Source organism: Pipistrellus kuhlii, unplaced genomic scaffold (genome assembly GCF_014108245.1).
Source record: "Pipistrellus kuhlii isolate mPipKuh1 unplaced genomic scaffold, mPipKuh1.p scaffold_m20_p_4, whole genome shotgun sequence".
NCBI classification, from domain to species: domain Eukaryota; kingdom Metazoa; phylum Chordata; class Mammalia; order Chiroptera; family Vespertilionidae; genus Pipistrellus; species Pipistrellus kuhlii.
In genome coordinates this window covers 57,966,456-57,992,024 of record NW_023425540.1, presented here as the reverse complement: position 1 = coordinate 57,992,024, position 25,569 = coordinate 57,966,456, and the positions used below count along the sequence as shown (strand labels likewise).

The 25,569-nt window shown below is 40.0% G+C and overlaps 1 protein-coding gene across 1 annotated transcript in view; it reads right to left on the bottom strand.

Moving 5' to 3' along the window:
• CAMK4 (calcium/calmodulin dependent protein kinase IV) overlaps positions 1 to 25,569 on the bottom strand; it is a 140,612-nt gene that overhangs the window by 9,453 nt on the left and 105,590 nt on the right. Inside the window, exons 7-9 of the mRNA XM_036409396.2 lie at positions 14,897 to 14,987; positions 12,775 to 12,849; positions 1,542 to 1,617 (exon numbers count right to left, since the gene is read on the bottom strand). Of these exons, the coding sequence (XP_036265289.1) occupies positions 1,542 to 1,617; positions 12,775 to 12,849; positions 14,897 to 14,987 (242 nt within the window). The remainder of the gene's footprint in view (positions 1 to 1,541; positions 1,618 to 12,774; positions 12,850 to 14,896; positions 14,988 to 25,569) is intronic.

The following is a 25,569-nucleotide window of genomic DNA, read 5'->3' as shown; positions in this document are numbered from 1 at the left end:
AATTTAGTAGTCCTATCATGTGGTCTTAGGAATTCATGTTAATGAATTAAGAACTTAATGTGGCAAACAGAAATTACCTAACATTTTTCACTTTCATAAGAACAAACGTGGTCTCTACCTCTCCAGATCTTCTGAAGCTGCAATGCACTCAGGAAAATCTTTGGACATTACCCAAAAGGCTCTGGTTACTTATGGGTTGCTTGTTGACCCTTTTGTCTTAGCTACTGACCAATGTCTATGCTCAGAGTTTACTAACTTGGTTGGGGGTCTGACCCCAGTCACCCCATGCCTAGCCATATTACCTAAACACTGCAGTTTCTAAGATCGCTATAAAATTAAAAACAAAACAAAGCCCTCTTTCTTCCATTAGCTGAAATGTGTCCCCTTTCCAGTTCAGGTATTAAAGCTCTAACCAACATGATGGGATGTGGAAATGAGGCTTTTGGCAGGAAATCAGGGTTAGAGGAGATGATGAGGGTGGGACCTCATGCTGGTATAAGTACTACCATGTTAAGAAGAGACGCCAAGAGCTAGCTTCCTCTCTCTGCTGTGTGAGGACACTGAAAAGGCATTTGTCTATAAGTCAGGAAGAAAACTCTCATCAGAACTCGGCATACTGGCACCTTCACCTTGGACTTCCAGCCTCCAGGACTGTGAGAATAAATGTCTGTGCTTAAGCCACCCAGTGTGCGGTATTTTGTTATGGCAGGCTGTTTCTTTTACACTCTCTAAAACCCCTTTGCAGAATTGAATATTATTAAGGTTCCAACAATTAATCTTGCAATGGCAACCAAATCTGTTTGCTTTGAATTAAATTCTGGAACTCATTGGTATCTCGCTTTGTTGCTGTGGTAGGCATATTCTTCACTCTTCTATCGTTCTTTCTTATTTCCCCTGTATTCATCTGCAATTCCATCGTCTCTTTAGCAAGTTTTCCAAAACCCCCGTTTATTAATTGAAGGAGCTCAAGAATAGAATTGGGGATACCAGAGAGAGATTTAACCCATTTTTTTCTCTCTACCTATGTTTCTCTGAGTTTACGGTATTAAACTCGAGGTCCTTGAGAACCTAACATAGAAAGGAAATAAAATTGATAGCTAAAATACATTTAAGACATTTCTGATGGGAAATGTCCCAGTTTGGGGTTGCTTAAGAGGTTAAATATATATTTGCCCTTTAAAAAAAGGATTAATACCCTAACTATTTTGACAAGATGCAAATAGGGAAAATAACAGCATTTAAAATAAATGAACATGAGTCTCACATACATTATCATCACCAAATAAGGAGTTGTTCCCCAAATCTGCTCTGCATTGCATAGCAGAATGAGACACAGAAAGCCCTGGACAGGAGTACTGGCCCTGAGAAAACTACAAAATAAAAAGCAATGCTCAATTTCAGAAAATTATATCACTAAGCATGTTTACTATGTTGTAGAAAATCACAAAAAGTAATCTGGCTCTTTATGAGGACCGTGAGTACCTAGCAAATATTACAGTCAAGGCAGACAGTGTGCAGGAAGATTGCTTTTCTTCACTTACAGGATGTAGGTGATTATCCCTACAGACCACATGTCCACCTCCGGTCCGTAGGCGCAGCCTCTAAGAATTTCAGGTGCTGCAGGAAGAGCAAAAATTGTATTAAATTGGTGTTTAAATTCAACACTTACATTTTATTTTTTAAAATAAATTTTATTGATTTTTTACAGAGAGGAAGGGAGAGGGATAGAAATCCAGAAACATCGATCAGCTGCCTCCTGCACACCCCCCACCGGGGATGTGCCCGCAACCAAGGTATATGCCCTTGACCGGAATCAAACCTGGGACCCTTGAGTCCGCAGGCCGATGCTCTATCCACTGAGCCAAACCAGTTTCGGCAACACTTACATTTTAATTTAATAATAAGCAATGGGGAAGAAATGACTTCATCAGCATCAACTTCAGAGAGTTTTATAACCTATCTTCTCTTCCCAAATCAAAGTGGAAGGCTACAAATGCTTACGTCTATGTTCGTGGGAGGGATTATCGTCTCTCTGTCTTTGGAGTGCATAAAGAGAAAGCTGTTAGTTTTAATATTCCTCATCATGCAGAGTTCTGTCTCTGCTATGAAAGATCCCTTACTTCAAAGGGAGCTTTGTGCAGAGAAAGGAAAGGAAAAAAAGTTTGGCAGGGTAAGGAGGACAGGCACAATTATGCTACCTTGGGAGCCCATCTGTTTGGAGCAGGGTGTTGATGAGTGTCTGTGTTTGACAGTGCACAGGCCAGAGGCCGGGTAGACAGTGGAAGGACTGAAAAGTCACTAGCGCTGAAAGGTTGGGAAAGAAGCTGGGCGGGCCCTGGCATGTGCCCCCGGATGGTGTTGAGAACTACAGAGACCAGCGAGTTTGGGACTATGAACTGAGAAGGGAGGACTTCTCCGAGTAGAATGGGGCTCCTCCTATTAGCCCTGCCCACACTGTGAAAGAGGAAGGCAGTTCTCAACCACAACACAGCCCTCAGTACAGAACTGTGAAGAGCTCTTTAATGTTTTTATTACTTTGGAGCCGTGAAAATGGAGAGGAAACTGAATCCAAGCCCCGTGGATTGCGGGTGGTGTTGGTTTGCCTTACTAACAAAGGAAGAAAAGATGCCAGAAGTCTACCATCGATTCAGAAATAAGGCTCAGAACTACAGCCCAGAGTAGCCTTTATTTTAAACAAATGTGCTGTCGGTGTCAGTGGAGTCCCCAACAAAGGCGCTGATAGATGAATGCCGAGAGCTCCTTGAGGGAGGCCATGGGGATGGGGGCACCACCACACGCCTCCTTTCCTCAGGGGACAGGAGAGCAAGTGAATGGGACCCCCTGTCCCTGTCGGCGGGAAATGCCATACTGCCAAAGTGAGCTGTCCGCATGGGACTCTGGATTTAACTCCAGGAAGAAACAGTGGCTATTCCACTGACACATTCTCATGCTACCACCTCCTCCCCATCCTTTCCCAATCAGGATCTTCTCATTCCTGCAGAACTTGTGTTCCATGTGATATAGAAGGGGAAGAGCTGGTATGTGGAATGGTGTGCATTACAGCACTCTCAGCAGCAAGCCAGCAAGCTACACCCTTTAAGGAATCCTATCTGGGCCAAGTAGTTCTCATGCATAGACAAATGATTCCTCAAAAACTTCCCTTGTAAGGTTCAATTAACATAATTAAGAAAAATGCATGCTTCATGCCAACGCCACTCACTCTGCCAGGTTAGCTTTCATTTCCCAGAACCATCTGTACCCCACAGACTGTTCCTTTGGACCCCAACAGCCCCAACACTGAATTCCCACTCACAAAGGCTTTTTGCTCATCATGCATAGGAAAGTCAAGTTGGGCTGCCACTCTCATGAGGGCTGCTACGTCTGTCTGTGCCTCTGAGAGCTGTTCAGTCTGGGAACTGAAATGCATGCACAGGTCTTCTCAGCCGTGAAGGGCTACCAAGCCCCACGGTGCAGTGTAAACAGAAACGGGGAGTCTTTACAGTTTCTGGGTCTTGGTTTGAACCTCTAAAATCTGAGTGAATTGGACTGGCTACTTCCAAGTTTACTTTGAGTTTTAGCCTGCAAGCCACGGCGATGCTGGTAAAGGGAGAATCATTGACAGTTCAAGCAAGAGGAGAGGACAGCACTCTACCCATGGAACCTGTGACACGCACCCCTCCTGCGCCTTCTGCGTGTGCTGCTCTGTGGGCTCCGCTCTTGTTGGCTCCAGTGAAATAAATCAACCCTCCCATCCTGTGCTGTTTAGAGGTCAGCACGCCGTTGCAAAGGTCAGATGCTTTTGCTGGGCGTTTTTCATAGCTCCCAGGCCAACAGCCTCCAATCAAGTGAATGCCATGGAACAAAATTCTCTTTGAATCCACTTTATAGGGCATCTAGCATTCTTCACTACCATGGCAATATCTCCCTTCATAGCACTGGGTACAACCTCATGTTCCAGAGACAATTCATCTCCTTGTAAGGCATTATGTTGCAATGCACGTGAACTTGGGGTATGACAAGCTAAACTTTCCATCATGAGGCTCAGAGACAAAAAGAATACAGAATGTGTTTGTCCTCCATAATACATTTCTCTTAAGATTTTTTAAAAAAGGAATTTATAATATTTATTAATCATAATATAAAATTTGGGTAAAACAAACTCTAAACACCCAGACACAATTAGATACCATTCATACTATCCTTAAATTTTTACAATTACTAGTTAATGTGACCTTGACTTCAGAGCCAGCAGAACACATTCTTATAATCTATCCCAAACCTTTCCAAGAGCCAAAAGCTTTTCTAGAATGAAGTTCAGGCTCTGGCACACCAGGGATTCAAGTCTCTCAGGGATCAAATGTCCTTTCAGGGGCTTCCAAATACACATGATTTTCTTAAGAGTGAGAAATAGTTGACGACTTCCAGCCTAGTTCAAGAAAAGGCATCAGATAGCCCACCTTTAACACTATAAACACATTGGGTGTCCTTCATATATTTTCTCAACTCATTGCCAAAACAAACAAACCAACAAGGTGGAGGAGGGAGAAAATAATTTCAGGTGTAATTGTTTTTAGAATAAATTGAGAATAATTTAGAGTCATCTTTTCTGAAATAGTCAGTAATCATTTATTGATTTTCCTGGCTATCTTTTAAATCTCCTCTTCTGCCTGACCAAAGTTCCCTGCCACTTCCTAAAATTACCTTATCAGTCATGCTATTGTTCATTGAACACTAAATACCACAGAGGTCCTAGGAGAAAACATACTCCAATCTCCAATGAACAATAATTTTGGTAGACAGTTTTGGAATTTCCAAGATATCAGACATCTCTTTTAAAAAAGCAATTTTAGCTGAATATAAAATTGTATTAAAAATTCCAACTCATATTTATTCACCAGTACACCACTTAGACCTTACAATGCTATATTGTTTTTTGTTTTTGTTTTAATAAGACCATGGTACCATTAAAATATCTAGAGATTGAGGATCTAGTAAGAGATATCGAATAGAAGTGATTGTCAATTTATTAAATAAACTCACTGTATCAATTTCTGGAAATGGTCTTAAATAAAAAGCATCAGCTATGGAGTAAGTCACACAGGGACCATTTGTGCAAGGTTTTCTCTCATTTTCTAAAGCACTAGGAGAAAAATTAAGGTTGATTTTGGTTCTTGATTGTACCTTCATTTGCCAATGCCTTATGGTAGTGGTCGGCAAACTGCAGCTCTCAAGCCACATGCTGCTCTTTGGCCCCTTGAGTGTGGCTCTTCCACAAAATAGCACGGCCTGGGCGAGTCTATTTTGAAGAAGTGGCGTTAGAAGTTTAAGTTTAAAAATTTGGCTCTCAAAAGAAATTTCATTCGTTGTACTGCTAATATTTGGCTCTGTTGACTAATGAGTTTGCCGACCACTGCCCCAGGGGACCTTTATGATCCCCTCCTACCTAACAAACCAACAAAGTGGAGAGAGAAAATCATCTCAGGTGTAATACAGAGTGGCATTCTTTATCAGAGGACTTTTTCAAACTACTGTTAACTGTTTTGAGAAAGCCAAATCCAAGGGAGACTAAGGTGAATGAAATCAACACATTCATTCATTCATTCACTCATTAAAGAATTATGAGCGATTTATTAAGCACCTGCTGTATGGCAGGCAGTGTGTTAGGCAGTGCGCGGGAAGAAGAGTGAGGCATTAGAGAACAAGCCTGCCATCATGGAGCTTACAGTTTGGAGAAGGGAGGAGAGATTGGTCAAGAAAACCAGGTGAAGAAGCGCACAGTGGTGATTGGAAGTGCTTGTAGGAAGAGTGTCTCTGATGGAGGGTTGGTTGACTTGACGAGAAAGCAGTTTAACCTGAGATGTAAAGGATCCAGAGCAGTAAACTCGGCAAAGTGGGAGAGGGCAGTGGCTGGGGAAAGAGAGAGAAGAGGGTGCGGGCAGAGAAAGCACATATGAAGAGACCTGTGGCAGGAAGGAGCAAGGGGCACCCAAGGAACTGGGGGAAGCCAGTGTGGCTGGAGCACTTAGCAGGCAGGTTAAGGCCAAGCTATAGATGCCAGTAGGTCAGGGCTGCTGTTTGTTTTTGAATTCTCTGCTGTTTTCATTTTAGCAATTCAAAACATACGTGTGTGCGTGCCTTTTTTTCACTTTAATGCCTGACTCTGTCTTTACTCCTATACTACAGCTTAGGGCATTTTCACTGTAGAGGCTTTTCTTAAATTCAGAGTGTCTTGGGGCCACAAAAATCTATGTTTTAGGCTCTAACTCATCCTTTCCATTTTCCTGGACTCTCGTGGTCTTTTAACATTATAAACATCAGTCAATCCACCTCTCACTTAATATTTTTCATTTAAGTTGTTAAAAAGTTGTCTTTGCCACATGAACTGTGATATTTTTTTTAAGATAATAGCTCAGAGGCCACACCTCTTTCTAAAACTTTCTCTTTATTGTTGAAAGTATTACAGATGTCCCTCTTTTCCCCCTACTGACCTCCTCCCCACTATTGATGGATGAAGAAAGTTAGCCTGTTTCTCTGTCTTACCTTTCCATTTTTGTGGGATGAGGTGTGGTATAAAAAAATTAACCAAATTAAAAATAAACCAAACTCATCCTAATATGAACACTATTTAAGAATCTCTTTCGTAGATGAGATGCTAATATAAAGTCATAGACTTAGAATTCAAACTCTGACTAGTGTTTAGTATGGGAAGCATTGCTTTCTTTTCTAAAGGTGCTATAAATCTTACTGATAACTATCACTGATTCTTTTGAAACATTTTATTTCATGCATAACTTTTCTGCAGCAACATTCTAAAATGGAACATTTTGCAGGGTGTTCAGGGCCCAAATAACATATTTTAAGTAAGTCTTCTACTGACTTGCCATCAATCACCTCTTCCTTCTGACCTCTATCCCACACCTCATTCCCACCCTCACATACGTACGATAACAAATCTGAGCCTCACAGCCCGGTGCATTTATGGGAAAAGCTGGTTCTGTTGCTAAAGTAGTCAAAGTTACAAAGAAGTGGGTGCAGAAAATAGTATAGTATGGAGAGACAGGAATTAAGGAATACCAGGACCTTAAAAGACGATATCTAAACCAAAGAAAACATGCGAAGTGAGGCTATGATGTTGGTGAAAACCTCTTTAGACTCCATGTTATCAGCCATCTCAGGCCAAATTATATTCAGTTAACTTTTATTTAACTAGGTGGTTTCCATACTCCTCAAGTTGACTACTCAGCTGCACATAGCTGCAGTGATATTTAAAAACCATATATCTGCTGGGTAATTCCAAAAGTAGCGGTATTCTTCCTCCCTTCCCTTGTTGGTAGCCCTGAATCCTGAGCGATAAGTCAATCAGCTTTTGTGACCATTTATTTCCCAACCCAGGGAGGCAGCCTCTTCTACTGCTGACAGCTTTCGATGTTAAAAGAATGTTTTATATGCATATCGAGCCCCAAATCTGTGCCTTACAGCATTCATTCACAATTCCTAATTCTTTCCTGCGGAACTTCCTCTACTATTATGATATCTATGAAAGATAAATATGGTTCTTTCTTCTCTTTCTGGCCTCCGAATGGTATTGCCCAAGGATCAATCTGGATCATTTCCTTTTCTGCTTGGAGAGTCTCAGGACTTTAAATAGCACCTGTTAGCTGATAACGCCCACATCTGTATCAACCACCACGTCCCTGCTCCTGAACTTCACACATACACACCCTTCTGCCCACCTGTCATCTCCACTGGATGTCTAACAGGCATCTCAACAACAAGGCCTAAACTGTTGCTCCAAAAATCTCCCTCATCTTAGTAAACATTAACTCTATCCTTCCAGTTGGAGCTCTCAGATCTTCTCCTACCTACTGTTTCCCGCCTTGTCACTGCACGCCAACCAACCAGCCTCCTTCCTGGACCTTAAAGACACCCAGGAGTGTTCCTGCCTCTGAATTAGCCTCTCTGTCCCCTCTGCCTGGGCTGTTCTTCCCTAGACAGCACATGGTTTGCTCACTCCCTCACCTCATTCAAGTCTTTGCTCGTGTGTCCCCTCTGAGTGAGCCTTCCCTGATTACCCCGTTTAAATCCAGCCCAGGCTCCTCACACGTCCTATTCTCTTTCCTAATTCCATATCCTTCCATGGAAATTGTCACCTCTTTTCATCTAACGTACACAGTCACTTTGTTTATTGTCTTCTTCCACTAAAACACACCATCCTTAAAGACGAGTGTTTTGTTTTTTACTTCTATACCTCTAGCACCTGTACACTGCCTGGTGTATAATAGGAGTTCACTAAAGATTTATTGAACAAAAAAGGAGCAAACATCTACAAAACTGAAGCTCCACAGAATATACATTGCTTAGGTCAGTACCAGACCAACGCCGAGACCTCAAGAGATTCACTTCCTGTAGATGTAAAACTCCTAAGACAGCTTAAAACAAGCCCACATTCAACCTGCAGAGTCCTGTCCTCTGCAAGGTCAAGAACAAAGGAGCTATGGCCTTTCCTCGCCACTTTTTCCTTTACCTGGCACTTGTTCATTTGGATCAGGCACCGTGAGCATGCCTTTGGGACAGTCATATGATGCTTGGGGACACAGTCTATCTCAGGGACAAAGAAGGGCTGTGGTCGGGAACAGAAGCTGGATTTGGGCACCCTCTACCCACCTGCTTAACATTCTCTTTCTCTCACCTTCCCTGCTCCCTTCCTATTGTCGACAAGCCCCATGGGAACCCTCGTGTACACACACCATCTGTCAAGCAGAATGTTACAGAAAGTGCAGTTGACATTTTACTGTGTATTTAATTCTTCTAGTTTAAAAAAAAGTTCATAGTAAGAAGAAAGTCATCACGGGGGGTATTTAATTAATTCTCAGGTGAGGTTATTTCTTACATATTTCGATTACCTCTAGAGTATTATTATTTCACTTTAGCTATTTAGTCATCTAGAAAAGAACAAAACCACTTCTTTTTTGAAAGCATTTTGAAAGCTTGTATTTTATGTTTACTTCTTTTCATTTAGGTTTTTCTACATTTTTCTTAGTAGTGTGTGTTCTTATGGCAGAAATCTCTTCTGACTGTAGGTTGTTGAAAAATTGTTTTTAATTTTGGTATAGTGAACATAATAACTTTTCTAATGAGATCCTGGGAAATGCAAAGAGATAATAAATTCTTAACAGTTCTGGACCCTGGAAATAGAATTTGAATAAATAGACAAGTAGAAATATGAAATATAAAATACATAGTTTAATTAAATTTATAAATGAATTAGATAATTGGTATTAGGAATATTTTTATCTCACCCATCATCATATTAGTTTCTTTCCTACTCTACCAGCTTATAGAGTGGGCCCTGGGATAGCATGAGCATAAACTGCACAAGTCTACTTACACACAGATCTTTTTCAATCGATACATACAGTGCTGTAAATGTATTTACTTTTCCTTGTGGTTTTCTTAATAACATTTATTTTCTCTGACTAACTTTACTGGAAGAATACAGTACATAATAAATACATAACATACTGATATGTGCTAATCGACTGTTCATGGGTAAGGTTTCACATCAACAGTAGATTATTGATAGTTAAGTGTTGGGGGAGTCTAAAGACATATGTGGATTTTTTACTGCAAGGGGTTGGCACCCCTAACCCTTGAGTTATTCAAGGGCCAAATATCCTTCTTTTCTGTCATTGCTATGGGTAGGTTTTAGCTATTTACGTCTTAAACAGTTAAACAGTTAAGACATTTTGGTAGTCATATTGCATAGTGACATCGTAGCACATTTATCAGGAGTCCAATGGATATTTCTGAAACCTATTTTTTCCCCCAAGAACAAGATGTCGAGAATTAATTTAATATTGAACTCTTCATGGATTATTTCAGAGAACTAGTCATTAATTTCATTTAGCTGGGTCACAAATTTTAATTTTCTGGCCTGGAGTTTTGTTTCAACTGGGCATATTTCCCAGGAAATAATATTTGCATAAACATGCAGCATCTATGATTTTGTTTTGAGATTTACTTATAAGATAACCCTTTGGGGTAAAGGGTTTGCGAATAGCTTTTCCTTTTTGTATTTCTTGACAAATGACAAATGGTGTAACATAAACACCCACTTTCCAGTATACATAGAAATAATTGACCTCGGATGCAATCGCTCTGACTGTATAAGCAAGGAAACAAGCTCTCCGTCAAGTATATGGCCCTCAGACCCTATGATTTGAGTTAAATGAAAAGTCCCCGTGTAAAGTCATGTATCCAGGAGCACACTAGTCTTGTACTTGGGTTTCATTTCCAACTCATGCTATAAATGCACAGTTTCCTTTCCACCTAAGTATCTCAGGAGGACACACCAAACTGATGTCAGTGCTTCTATGTGGTGAGGGGAGAAGGGGTGAACCTCACAGGGAACTTTAGCCTGGTCCATAAACGGTGTAATTGCTCATAAGACAGATAAACAGAAAATATCATTACTAAATTTTAAAAAATTCAGAACTCTGCATCTTTTCCCAGCTCTAGGCCATCCGCTTCCTTTGCCCTAATGCTACTGTGACTTCCGTTTTCCCCTAACTCAGCTTTTTAAGTTTTTCTGTTACTCTGCACAGGTGTATTTTTAAAATCCTGCCCACCTTCCAACTATTCCCACTTTAAAGTAATATTTTATTACATGCTGAAGTAATATTTTAGTGAACTTCCTTAGATCAAGAGCATGGTCTAAATTATGTATAAATAACCAGAGTTTTTAGACCATGCTCTTGTAATTAAATATATGGAACTTATTTGTTTTTGACTTCCAAGCCTTCCTCATCCTATAAAAGTAATTCCATGCATATGTTTAATACATGAGTCCACAAAAGCATTTGAATTTTCATCTCAATTCTCTCTCTCCCCCATTCCAGTTAGCTTTCTTGCTTCTTTCCCCTCCTTTTCTCATAATATAGTAAATGATTGCTTCCTGGTGAGCCTCTACCACTCAATTCCCTCTTTCCCAATTACACAGCCCTAGAGTGATCTGTATGTCTACAAAGGAAAAAATAGTAAGTGGAAAATAAGCCTTCATCATAAGGTGGCATTACCTGTAAGACAGGCTTGTTTATAGCAGGGACACGCATCTGATATAGTTTTATAATCATTTTTATCTAAAAAATAAATGATTGGTCTTAGGAGAAGGTCAGATACATCATCTGCTGAGAAGCTGTTTATGAAGTGACAATAAACCATGTGTAGATTTCTGACACGAGAAGGCCAAGAAAGAGCATTTACACTAGCTTTCTAGTTTGTCTTCTTCTGACCTCTTTTCTTCTCCAACCCATCTGTCATAATGTCATTGTCAGGATATTTATAAAATACTGATTTGACTTTAAAATATGGTTCTGATTAAGAACCTTTGATAGATTACTATTATCTACCAAAGCAAGTCTGAATTGTTTAGATTGATGTACAAATTCTTTGAAAGTATGGTCCACCTGACCTTTCCAAGTCCATCTGCATCCTCTGTAACAAGCAGTCTATGTTCCAGTCATACAAAGTGATGAAGTAACAAACAGTCCCTGAACTTGCCATCACTCCCCTGTGACTTTCCCTGTGCCTGCTGGCAAAGAATGCTTTCTGGCCACCTCTTCACTTGTTAAATTCCTACACACCCGTCAGTGTCCAGCTCAAATGCTCCTCTCTGTATGCTTGAGCCTCTGGCTCAGATAAATATAAAATGGATCATAACAGACTTTGACTTATTATGTACAGGCCTTTCTTTTATAGGGCATGAAATCCTTGGAGGGCAAAACCGTATTGTACTTGCTCTTGTAATCTCAGTGCCTAAAATGGAGTCCATTAGACAGCTAATGTTCATTTTATCAATGAATGAATCATTCATGCACAGAATGACCATTCTGGTATGCTGCAAAAAAGAACTGTTCTTATCACTATTATTAAAGCCGTTGGAAGGTTGCTGCTCTCTCTTTAGTCACAGAAGGGACTCTGAGGGGTCACTAAGGTACCGGTAATTGCATACTGGCCTCCCCAAGCTTCAGGCTGTTGGCAGATGAATTTATCCACTGAGGGGGAAAAAGGGTGAGTTTCTTGCTGGCATGGATTAACAGCTATTGTTCTGTCTCTGGACTGCGGAGTGCATGTGGGGTGCCTTCAGGCCATCCTGGGAGATTGTGCGTGAGGATGTGAGGGCTGTTACACTGTCCATCTCCAGAGACTGGGGAACTCTCACAAGGAAACACCACCTAAAGCCCTTCTGTTAATGAGGCTAGGCCAGTGCCATCAATGAGAACTAGGGACTACCCCATTCCCCATTCTCTCTGTTGTCCTATATACCATCTGAATTAATGACACACCCTTCCTCACACACTCCCCTCCCCCCAAAAAAAAGCAAATAAGGAAAGTGACAAAGAGCTCATGGCTTTAATTCCCCAAACAAACAAAGCCATTTTCCTGTCTTCTTCACCAGTGATGGTTTTTCTGTTACTGAGTGGGTCCCAGAGTAGCGACTGCCCAAAGGCAGATGCAGAGCCCCAGTCCTCCCCACGTGGCCCCCTCCATTCCTGCTGTTCTAACAGGGGTGCCCTAACACTGACATCATAGAGCCCTTTATAGAGAAGAAGAGGTGGTCTGAGTATCATGGACATAGGCCTTCCTTGTGGAGTCTTGCATTATATTGTAAGCATTTTAAATAGAGATATTGGGAGTTTAAAAAAATCAAAACATTAAATAAAATACATTTCAAATAACAGTGAAACTATAAAATGTCAGTACTAAAGAACGTACCACAATACCCTGGGGTTCCACACACCGTCTTCATGAGCACTTGATGGTCCACAATTTTGGAGAGTCCAAAATCAGCTAGCAACACAAGAAAAAAAAAAAAATCAAGTTTTTTTTCTCAGCATTTATAAGACGACAGAATACCTTAGTTATTCAAAATAAAACATTTGTTAGTTTTGGTATTTGATGAGAGGATATAGATGCATACCAGTCACCAGGGAGAGAAAAATTAAAAAGAGGAGCAATAATATTTTAAGTCTTGCTTTAAATTGGAGGAAAATATGATTCCTACATACATTTTATACTTTTTTCCCCTAAAATTCCCAGTTTTCAGTATATAAGCTATTTCTTCTTGAAGTAATAGTTACAAGAGACATATTTTGTTAAATATTAATTCCAAGACTCATGAAACTATCTCTGAAGGACAATATAGAATTAGCGATATAATTCAGAGCTTTTAATCTACTGGAACAAATTAAAATTTAAAAAAAAATTAGACTTCATAATTGTTGAAAAAATAAACAGAAACATCAAAAGGTTTATTCTACTTCAAAATAATGCCATTCCCTAGTGTATTTGATGGATAAAAATTTACTCTTGGATGAGAAATATGCTTTTTTTTTTCCTTTTAAAAATCCTTTTTATTTATTCCACAGAATATTACCTAGATGAAACATTATCAAAGGCTGCTGTCATTATGGTCTACTTGCTGGGCTACGTGGGCCTCACTCAAGAAACACCAGGAACACTCTGAGGCCATTCTTCAAGAAAGGCAGGTGCAGAATTGATGCCATTTTAGACTTCAGAGATAAACCCACTTTTCCGTGGAGGTGCCAGATCCTTATCAGAGGAAGCAGCAGGAAGTCCTTCGGAAAGAAAGGCTCTCCTGCCTAAATTAGAATCTATCCATCCATTGAAAGAAACTCCTTTAAGGATAACATCTTTGAAAGGAAACGGGAGCCTGCCTGCCGTCGCTGTCTTTCAGGAGTGATTATGAGAACACGCCACCGCCCCGCAGCCCTTCAGCATCTTGTTTTTTGGGTCTCGCATTCATAAGGCACACATGTTCTGTGGTCTGAGCTCTCCCAGGGTAGGTTTGACTTCATCTTCAAAGGTGTTAACACTCACAAAGGCAGTGAACTCATCAGATTAGCATTATAAAGGACAGCACTGAGAGAGAAATGTCCTTCAGAGGATTTAATTTAAAAAATGTTAAACCCTACACAGGCAGGATAAAAACAGATTCTGCTAAAGAGAATTCATATAACATAAATTCTACTTTTTTTTTTTTTCAAATGAAGATTTACTTCATTTGAAGCATGTGGAATGTAATATTTAATATGCTTTTTTTTTTTCTTTTCTAAAATGCTGATTGAAAAATCTCTTTGGGTAGATCCCCAGATTCATCTTTTGTAGTTCCTCAAAATGCTTACTGGAAAAAAAAAAAAAAAAGGTTTCCAGAGTCAGATTAGATGTCAGCGTACACATTAGCGTTTTACAGGTTTGGGATGAGTCCTGAAGAAATAAAAGTCTTGTTGAAGTTGGCACTTTCTCACTTATTCTAACTCAGGACCTCCACGAACCATTTCCCTGCCCCCAAAGGAACTGACGGGCCCTGCTCCCTCGGCCTAGGAAACAGCATTCTGTGAGGTGCACTCTGGGAAGCAGAGCAACGTTTATCTCTGTTGGTATAAACACAGCCTAACTCCACTGACAGGTACCCAATAGTCTGTGTCAGAGTTCTTGACTATCTAAAATTAAGCTCCCTCTAATTTGTGGAATGAAAGTTAATAACCAAGAAAGAATTGTTATGTTATTTGTGATTCCCTCCCTCCCCCATATAAATGTATTTACAAAAGACAAGGTCACCTCCTGAAGTTCTTGTTATTTCCAAGAGTTGTGATTCCTTTGCAATGTGACACTAACTTTAGGCACTAATTCAGATGAACATTCCAGGAAAGCACACAGACTTCCAACACTGTGCCTTATTCCTTTTCAGACCACATTAATGTCTGAGAAAATTGAGTGGAGGTGAAATGGAATGGAACCGTATTTTAAAATTCCACAGAATAAATTTCTTCTGCTCTGGGAAGCGGGTCAGAGGAGATCAGGGTATGGTCCTCACCAATTTTGAGGGGTGCGTCTGGGGCTGGAGTTGCATAGAGAAGGTTCTCCGGCTTGAGATCACGATGAACAATCCCATTTTCATGGAGGTACTAATAGGGAATAGAATGAAGTAACGTTCATGTAAATATATTTATGGTTCCAACGTTTTTATTTACTATTTTCAGAACTGTAATAATCTTTACAAATTATGTGATTCAACAACATGCACATATCATTTCAAAATAAACACCGTAAAGAAAAACTATGCTCTTCTATCGTTCTAGAAGAGCTTATATATAGTTACCTAAAAGTGAAATGCAATTTAAATAATATAGAACCAAATAAATAAAAACACACATAAATAAATAAAATAGAACCAATTGCCAGGAATAAAATATTTACCCCTCAGAGAACATTAGTTGCAGTTCTCTTTTTTGCATATTAGCTCAAATTGGCTAATCATTACAATAATAAAGTCAAGGTGTGTCTTGAAATTTGGTTTATTACCTAGAAAGCATGATGGTATGTGCCATCTTATAAATTCCGAACCGGGGCAAAGGCTTCAAATTACTATTTGAACAGACATTTGGATGTAAGTAATTATTACAGAAAACACATGCAATCTAGGACTCTGTGCAGGTCTCTCTTCTCACTGCCTCAGGTATCTGCCCCTGCCCCACTTCCATCCCTACTGCCACTCTTGCCTTCAGCAGGCCACCTGGCCAGCTCCTCTCCAGACCATGCTCCATACTGTCACAGGGTCATTTTTTTTAAAAAAATACATATATATTTTTTATTGTTTTCAGAGAGGAAGGGAGAGAAACATCAATAATGAGAATCATTGATCCGCTGCCTCCTACATGCCCCCCCACTGGGGATCGGGCCCACAACTTAGGCATGTGCCCTTGGCTGGAATCGAACCTGGAACCCTTTGGTCCACAGGCCAACATTCTACCCACTGAGCCAAACCAGCGAGGGCTCACAGGGACATTTTTGTCCCTAGTCAGGTCACTCCCTGCTTTCTCTTGCTTTTGGCATTGAGTGGCCGCCGCAATGCAGCATTTGCTTTTGTATCCGCAGCAGGGGTCGAAAACTCTCCAGGGGCAGGCAGGCACAGAAAAGAATGAAGGGAGTTGGAAGTGTGTGAAATAAGAGGGAGACACTGGGAAGTCCTAGGGACTCAGCTGTCCCTGGAGGGAGCATGACCCCTGAGGAGGCCAATGTGACTCAGGGTCAGCCAGATGCTGTCAGGTGGGAATGCAGGCCCCAGGTGGCTAGCTCTTCTGACTTTTCAAGGTAAGATGAACATAATTTTTAACGTAAAAATATTTCCAATTTTAAGTGTTGGCAATGAATTTTAAACCCTGTACAGGCCAGACAAAACACTCTGCAGCCTTTGATTATTGCTTTGAAGTTTAAAACAATCCTTGGCACTCAATAGAAAATTGTTAAGGACATGAGTACAGTATCTTTCCTGGCTGCTGCTTAAATTAAATCCTTATTGAGCAGGTGCTGCAAGACTTCTCTTTTGCTGTAAACTCTCCTTGAGTGTTTGTGTACTGCTTCCCTTCAGCTACTCTTTATAGCCCCCAAATGTGTGTAAAAAAAAAATGTGTGGTGGAATTTGATTGATTTTAATTTTTTACTATGTAAAATTTAACTATAAAATTATATATTACTTGGGTGATACGTTTTTAAAAATCTTTATTGTTAAATTTGTTACAGAAGTCTCCCCTCCCCCCCCCTGCCCCTATTGCTCCCTCCACCAGAATCCCACCCCCCTTGGGATGCCTTCAGCACCTTACTGTCTGTGTCCATGGGTAATGCATGTATGCATGTAAGTTCTTTGCATATAATCTCTCCCCACCTCCTCACCCCCTTCCCTCTGAGATTTGTCAGTCTGTTCAATGTTTCTATGCCTCTGGTTCTATATTACTCATTAGTTTATTTTGTTCATTAGACTGTTTATTTTGATTATTACGGTCAATTTTGGTAGATATGTATTTATTCATAAGACCCTTTAACATTTCATGTATTACTGGTTTTGTTGTGACAAACTCCTTTAGCTTGTTTTTATCTGGGTGATACATTTAAAAAATATTTTTATTGACTTCAGAGAGGAAGGGAGAGATAGAAACATCAATGATGAGAAAGACTCACCTGCACGCCCCCTACTGGGGATCAAGCCCGCAACCCAGGCATGTGCTCTTGACAGAAATCAAACCCGGGATCCTTCAGTCCACAGGCCCATGCTCTATCCACTGAGTCAAACTGGCTAGGGCTTGGTGATACATTTTTAAAAATAAATTTTATATAACTGGCAGGCCTTTCATGCTTGTTTATCCTGAATACCACCCATCTGCTATAAATGATGTGCTCCGAATATGAATAAATACATCTAGTTGGTAACTGTGTCTGGTCTGAAATTAACTAAACAAACTATGTTTAAGAATGTTCTACTAGTTCAAGCCTATTTCTTAAGCTCCAGCACAATTTTCCCACCTGCCTCTGTCTCATTTCCAGCTGTTTCCCAGGTACCTTCGGTTCTACATGTCCAAAATGGAACCCTTGACCTTCCCCCAGCCCGGTTCTTCCAGCTGCTCCCACCGCAGAATGTGGCCTCTCGGCCAACTCAAGTATTCAAGCCAGAAATGAATTCTCTTCCCCACCCTGCTGCTTCCATCCAATTCTCAACAGAGTGCTGTCGATTCTAATTCCAAAATGTCTCCTGAACCGCCCACCTCCCTGCATGTCATTGACATGATCTTGGCTGGCCCATCTCGGCAGAGTTGAACTACTCATTTGCTTTCCAGGGTGCCCGCTTCAATCAACTCTCCACTCAGCAGCACAGGGAGCCGGGCCATTCCTCCTCCTTGGGAAACTATCCAGAGGTTTCCCAATACTTTATCCAGGCTTTCCAGGCCTTGGTTGTCTGGCTCCTGCCTCCCCCTCCAGTCTCATATTCTGCCGCTTCCCCCTTTATAGCTCTCTGTTCTGCCCATACTGATTTTTCAGTTCCTCCAAAGCCCTCATCTCCTTCCTACCTCTCTTATCAGGATGCTTTTTTACTCCCTTCATCTGGCCACCCCTCCTCTTCCTCAGGCCACAAATATGTCAGTTTCTCAGGGAGGCTGTACCTGTCCTTCTAAACTAACATATGTGCCCACTCTTCTGTGCTCTCATTGATTTCCTTTTTTTCCTTTTCCTCCCTCCCTCCCTCCCTCCCTCCCTCTTTCCTTTCCCTTTCCCTTTCCCTTTCCCTCCTTCCTTCCTTCCTTCCTTCCTTCCTTCCTTCCTTCCTTCCTTCTTTTTTTTCTTCTTTCTTTTCAGCATGTCTGATTCCTTGCAAGCTTTATGTTCAGGATGTCTCCCTCACTAGACTGAAAACTCTGTGAAGACATGGAAATTTGCATCTGCTTTCCCATATTCTTACAATAGTACCTGGCACTAAGTATGCACTCAATACATACTTTTAAATGATTAATAAATACCTCAGTTTTCCTATTGAGAAATTGGAATTCCTATTGGTATAATCTGCATTTTTTATCCACTTGCCATTATTAATTTGTAACAGAAGTTAACATTTTTGTGCTTACTTTGCAACGGAAGTTCCAAAGCAACATCACTTTGATATGTTTAGCTGTAACAAGGCTCCGCATCTGTGAGCTTATGAAACATACTCTGCTTATCGTTTACTGATACTCAGTCTCCTCAAAGATGCTCACAGAGGACCAGTTAGATGAATTAGATTTACAGCATCATTTTGAGAAAAGCCAAAACCCAATAAGAACATTTTAAATGAAGATAAGGCAAAAAGATTTCATCTTTTTGAAATCTTTTGAAATGACGTTTTGAATAATTACATAATCCGTGCTTGTTCTTCCACCAGTGTACAAGCATTAAGTTGATAGTTATGGCTGAACTAATTGCTTCACATCCTTTGAAGTTGATCTGAACATCATATGCCTCAGGGGGGTTTGGGTAGTGACAGTTGAAAATTCATCTGTTAGTTTTCTCTCCCATTTCTTTCATGATTGAAACATCCGTAAATTGCACTTGCCAGTGTAATAAAATGGAACCGATTAGGGATTCGCCAAAGATAACAACATATTAAGGAGCAGTGGGGAAGCTGAAAGACCTCTGTAAGGAAATGAAGGAGCCCTGGGAAGTCCAGTGGGGAGCTCACAGGTGACCAGGCCTCCGGGGTTCCTTCAGTAAGGATCACAGCTGTGCACTATGCTTTGGGTTTGGGGTGTGGCCTAGAAGCATTCTGAATAAAGCAAAGCTTTGCTGAAAAATGCTTGTTGGGGTAGCTATACACATGGGGAAAGTGAGCAGGATGCTACAGAGGGAATCCCGATTCTCTGAATTCAGGGGTTAGGCATGTAATTAAACTCTCTATGGTCCTAACAAAAACTGTGTCATTGTGTAATGAAAGCTGCTGCACAGCAATTTAGTTTAATTACAGCTATGCTGTGGTCGAGGGGCTGTGTGTGGTTAATTGATAATGTCTCAGGAGTTAGTTAAGGGGAAGTTGGAATCTCTTTAAAAATCTAACAGGACAAAGAACCAGTCATTAAAAAAAAAGTAAACAGTGTTCTGACTATAGTTCTATTGGGGTGGAAAAATTAAACTGCATGCATTACCTCTTCTCTGTTCTGAAAATTTAGAACCAATATATTGATACATCAATTTAAGTAATAACTTCATAGTGGAACATTCTACTTTTGGGTTGTATCTTCTTTGATGGCCTACCCTCACCTTTGCCTTTACCCTTGACTTCTATTTTTGACCTCACAAAAATGGCATAAAAGGGCAACTGCTTGTGAAGAAATATAATAATTGAACAGAAGTTGAATTTGGCTACGAAGAACTGAATAAATCTTCTGTCCAATGTCTTGTTATTGTATCACATCAGGCATGTTGAACTTCTTTTAAAATTTGTATTTTATCTTTTTTATCTTTATTGTTGAGAGTATTATAGATGCTCCCCTCTTCTCCCCACTCCCTCATCCCCCACCACCCAGTTCCTGCTCTACAACCCTATTGTCTGTGTTCATGGGCAATGCATTCAACACATCAGGCATGTTGGACTTTAGGTCCCACCATCATTGGTTACTAACGAAGTTACAGAGCTGCTTGCACCTGGAATAGTCACAACTGTGGAGCTATCATTATTCCCACCCACTCTCGTTCTAAAAAGGGTGGAATATGCATTTGCACATATCCTTCATTTATTTGAGACAGACTTTTAAATCTAGCATGTAGTGTGGCTCTCTTTCATTGTGTCAGAATAAGTAGTTTTCAAGAACTGAAGCCAAGAGTAAAAAAAAGTAGAGGGATATATAAACAGGCACACCTACTGCAATACATCTGTGTCTTTTAAAAAAATGTCACTCTTTTCCTGCTATGTGACTTTAAAATGGATGTATCTCACTTGTCTTGTTTCAGTGTTAGCCCTCTAATTTCTGTGGTTGGTGCTTAGGTCTGCTCACCTATGTCTCTGGCTTTGGGCCCAACTTAATCTATAGCAGGGTACAGGCAGACAGTCGTGGGATTAAGAGCATTTTGTATTTTGCATTCCAATCCTGATTTTGCCCGGGACCAGCTGTGTGACCTTGAAAAAGTTACCTCATCTTTTTGAGTCTGTTTCCTCAGTTGTGAAATGAAAATAAGGAGACCCCTAGTCTTATAGGTGTGAAGAGTACGTGAAATAATGTACATAAAGCTTTTGTCTAAAGAATTAGGTGTTTAACAACATGCATGGCAGCGATGGCTGGCATTATTGTAATTACTGAGAGTTATTATTAGGTCTTAGCCATATTTAGTGAAATTGTATATTCCTTTTAAGACTGTGTCTTCTTTCAGTTTTCTAGCAAAATAGAGCATAAGCATTAAACCGCTTTGCTAAATGGCCCCTTATATGGATAAACAGAAGGGATAGATGGCCATTGTGAATCAGTGTGGTGATATGAACCTAGAATAAGATGGCGTTTCTAGGATTCTGCAGGATCCAAAGACAATAAAGCCTTCAGTGTGGCCAGTTCTGTGACAGTAATTTCACAGATAAAAGTCAAGAAGATAATTTAAAAGTTGGATACTGTGGTTTTGGACCAGTTGCAACATTCAAGGGAACATTTCAAAGGATAAATCACACAGATGGTCAGAATCTATGGCACATTCCACACATTATTAATAAAAGTGTAAGTGATTTAAGGTTAAATTTTGAGAAGTAGAAACCATGATTGGAATTGTAAAATATGTGTGAGAAATTACATTTTTTCAATGTGGATTTTCCCCTGTATCTATCATTATGTCAAGGTCTATGAAATTAGATATCTTTTCCCAAACATAGAGAAATATGCCCTGTATATTTACTTAGGTATTTTAACCATATGTTCCTTAAAAAATGTTTTCCTGTAGAGCTGAGTTACCATTACCATTTTTGAAATTAATGTGATTTTTAAAGTTATGTGATTTAACAATTTCTTGAATTATTAAACGTATTTGAAGTCCTATTGTCTTGAAGTCACCATGAATATAAAGCCAATTCCAAAATATCCCTAGGAAGGCAGGGTTGGGTGGGTAGGTAGGAAGAGATTAACCAAAGAACTTGTATGCATATATGCAAAACTGTGGGCACAGAGGATAGTGTGGTGAAGGCCTGGGGCTGGGAAGGGGGGGAGAGGAGGAATGGGTGTGGGCTAGGAGGAGTCAATGATGGGGGAGCAGGGAACATGTTGCTGTTTGAAAATATAATGTTATAATACTTTCAATAATAAATATTTTAAAATAATAAAATGGTGGGATCCTAAACAAAATTTGTAAATAACTGGATTAAGTCAATAAGTATATATTGTATCTGCTATGTGCTATGAATACAAAATATATATATATAGAGAGAGAGAGTGTGTGTGTGTGGGGGGGTAGATGGCAGATGAGAAGAATGACAGAAATGAATAAATTATTATTCCTAATCTAGAGATAACCTGCCTACTTCAGGAGACAGGCTCCTATACAACTAACCATAACCAGTGGTAGAAATTCTGAACTTATCTCTCTCGGGAATAGAAAAATATAAAAATGCAGTTAGCTTTAGAATTTATTACAAGTGAATGAAAAAGCAGGTAGACCTTACATTAAGGTTCAGAAGTTCTCTAAGAAATGGGACAGGGAATCATCAAAACTAAAATAGATCAAATTATTCATCCACTTTGATTTAAAGAGTGAAGAAAATTATCAAAATCCTACAAGCCTGCTTAAATTAATGGGTTTTGTACAAACTGGCACAGAATCCCAAAGGCTAATAAGGAAGACTTTTACAGATGCCTGGCAATGTTGTCAAGCCTAGTCTGGGAGTTTTAACAGCTTTGGTTCTGCTATTTCTACAATCCCTGAGACTGTGAAAATGCTGTTTAATAAGGCAAAGGACTTTACAGATGTAGTTCAGGTTCCCAATCACTTTGGCCTTAAGTTACAGAGATTATCCTGGTTATCCAGAGGGGCCCAATGTAAATGTATAAGCCTTTCAAAGTGGAAGAGGAAGGCAGAAGGGTCAGTGAGAGAGATTCAAAGCATGCAAAGGATTGGGTGAGCCATTGTAGGTTTGAAGGTGGACGAGCAACAGAAAGGGACTGAACTCCACCAACAAAAGGCATGAGCTTGAAAGCAGATTCTTCCCAGAGCCTCCAGAGAAGAGCCACCCTGCTGACAACTCGATTTCAAAACCGTGAGACTCTAATCCATTATGCCATGCCTCACTTCTCACTCCAACCTACACAACTGGGAGGGGATAAGTGCATAAATACATAAATGAAGGACTACCAAGGCATATTGTTGAGGGAGGAAATGTCAGACAGCAATATGAAAAAACAAATGTATGTAAGTATATTGCATTTTTATATATTTTTGAGTGTGTCAAGAGGCCACATACAGCCTGAGCTACAGCCATCATTCCTTCTTTTTGATTAGGGACTTGTGTGAGACCTTCATATCTAACATATGGCAAATATTAATAGCTTTGAAAACATTTAAAAAATACTCTGGTTAGTGCTGTAAATTAACAGAATTTGTTTCCTAACATGCAAAAAAAGGGACAAAAAGGGGGAAAAACAGGAAAAAGGCATGAGCACACAAAATAACCTCTACACATTAAAAAACAACAACAAGCAAACAAACTAAAACACTTGTGAGTGAATGAATCTCTGAAAGGTCTGAAAGCAAATGACATTTAAGTTTATCCTGTGTCTAGGTGTTTGGGTTGATTAGATTAAATACATTATGTTGGGAAATGAATGCATCAAACCCTTATTATGGAGAGTAGGTTGGTGTGTGTGTAATAGGCAGAGCTCTTAGAATGACCCCTCTATGAGATTTGCCTTCATATTAAATGCCTTCCCCCTTTGAGAGTGGATAGTAGCAATGAAGACCATGAAGTAACATTCCAATGACTATATTAAATGACAAAAAGGAGATCACTCAGGTAGGCTTAATCCAGTATCATGAGCCCTTGAAAAGCAGAATTTTCCTTGGCAGACAGCAGAAAAAGAGGCCAGGAATTGGAAACACTGAGTTTGACATGGCGGAAAGCATTTGCCAAGGAACTTAGACAGCCTTCAGGAGTTGAGAGCAGCCCCTGACTGACAAGCAGTGAGGAAACTGGGGCCGTGGTCATGCAACCACATGGAAATGAATTTGTCTGACTACCTGAATGAGCAATGAATTGGATTCTCCAGAGCCTCCAGTTAAGAGCCCAGCGGAACACCCGGGGTTTCCACCTTGCAAGCCTAAGACTCTAGTCTAAGGGATTAATGGCCTTATACGAGGAGGAAGAAATCAGAGGTGACGCCTCCCTTAAGTGAGGACATAACAAGAAGGCAGCAGTCTGTAAACCAGAAACAGAGCCCTCACCATTCTGATCTAGGACTTCCAGCTTCTACAACTGTGATGAAGAAATGCTTATTGTTTAAACTACCCAGTCTGTGATATTCTGTTATAGCAGCCTGAACAAGTTAAGATAGCCATGGAAGCTAGGTTAGCTACAAAGAACTGCCTTGCCCAGATGAAACTAGCATTTCCATTGTATCCACATAAAACTCTTTGTCTTAATCAAAGTTAGTACACTAGACTTTTGTGAACATTCTTTATTCAGGAGCTACATACTCAAGGTGGGACTAAAAAAACAGTGAATAGAGCAAGAAAAATGAGTTTGACACTTCAATTAAAATATATATTTCTAACTTGGCAGGCAAATATTTTATAAAATGTTTGCAGAATTTCCCCCCAAATTATCTAATAATAAAATCAAAATTCCATGTTTGAGGAGTGAAGTTAACATAATATTATTAGAATACTGTCTGAAAGCTCTTTTTCTGACCCAGAAAAAAAATTCTACCTGACTATTGAGAAAATCGGTCATTTTTTTCAACACTTTCTGAGTTAGCCATTCCTAAAATAAAAAAAAAATATTTTTTAATGGGTCAAAGACATCATAAGTACTAGGTTCATGTTGCTCCAAATAATAAAATATAGGATTTCATTCCCTCAATATAGGAAATAACGTCAGCTTTGGGGCAGACAACTACTATCAGAAAGCAAGGAAATAAATTTCCTGGTCTTATTCCCATCCTCCAATAGATAATCAATGAAAGAGCAACATGGACATAGTTAACTAGAGTCTAACCTTAGTCACTCTACCATCTTTGGAGAGAAGCACACATACAAAGGCAGGATCACTGTTCATCTTCTAACCAAAATACTTTCATAATTTCCATACAAAAATTCTTCTTCGTATAACTGATTTCAGAGAAAGAAAGGGAGAGGAAGAGAGAGGCAGAAACATCAATGGGAGAGAATCATCATCAATCAGCTGCCTTCCACATGCCCTTCACTGGGGATTGAGCCCACAACCTGAGCATATGCCCTGACTGGGTATCAGGTTATGACCTCCTGGTTTACGGGTTGATGCTCAAGCCCTGAGCCACACCAGCTGGGTCAATTATTATTTCTTAAAAGGGGATCATCATCAAAGGAATCCTTCCTGGGGAGAGCCCTTCCCTTGTGCCAGATAGGTAGAGGCTGTCACACAAAAACCACATCAATATAAAGCTAGAGCACATTGTGTGTGGTAAAATTCTTTGCTCAGCTTTTCCTGAATTTTAGCTTTTTAGAACACTGGATGTCAGAGAAACAGAATATATATGTGATATAATAAAAACCCAATATGCAAATTGTCCCCTCAACCAGGAGTTCGACCAGCCACTAGGGCACTAACCACGCATGAATTTCATGTGAGATAATTTAGATGTTAGTTTTCTAGCCTTTTTCTTGTTAAATCCTAGCTGGTAGGGCCTCTCCCAGGCCCTGCAGTGTGTTGTGTACATAAAGAGCACAGTCATCTTGGTCTGGTTGGTCTCTTAAGATGTTTGTCATTTTTGTTGTCATTTTATTCACCATTAGTTCTTAGAGGAGGGGAAAGGAGAGCATAGAAAGGGAAATGTAGGAGAAAGATGCAGGAAATGAAGAAAAAGAGGTAATTAGAGGAGCTGTGAGACTGGCTGAAGGAGAAGGATCTAAAACTTCAGAGAGCAAGTGGGCAGAGAGGTGAGGAGGAGAAGAGAATACCTTGTTAAGTGTTAATGAAGGTGAGAAAGTTAGATGGAAAGTTCTTGTCAATTGACTAAATCCTCTACC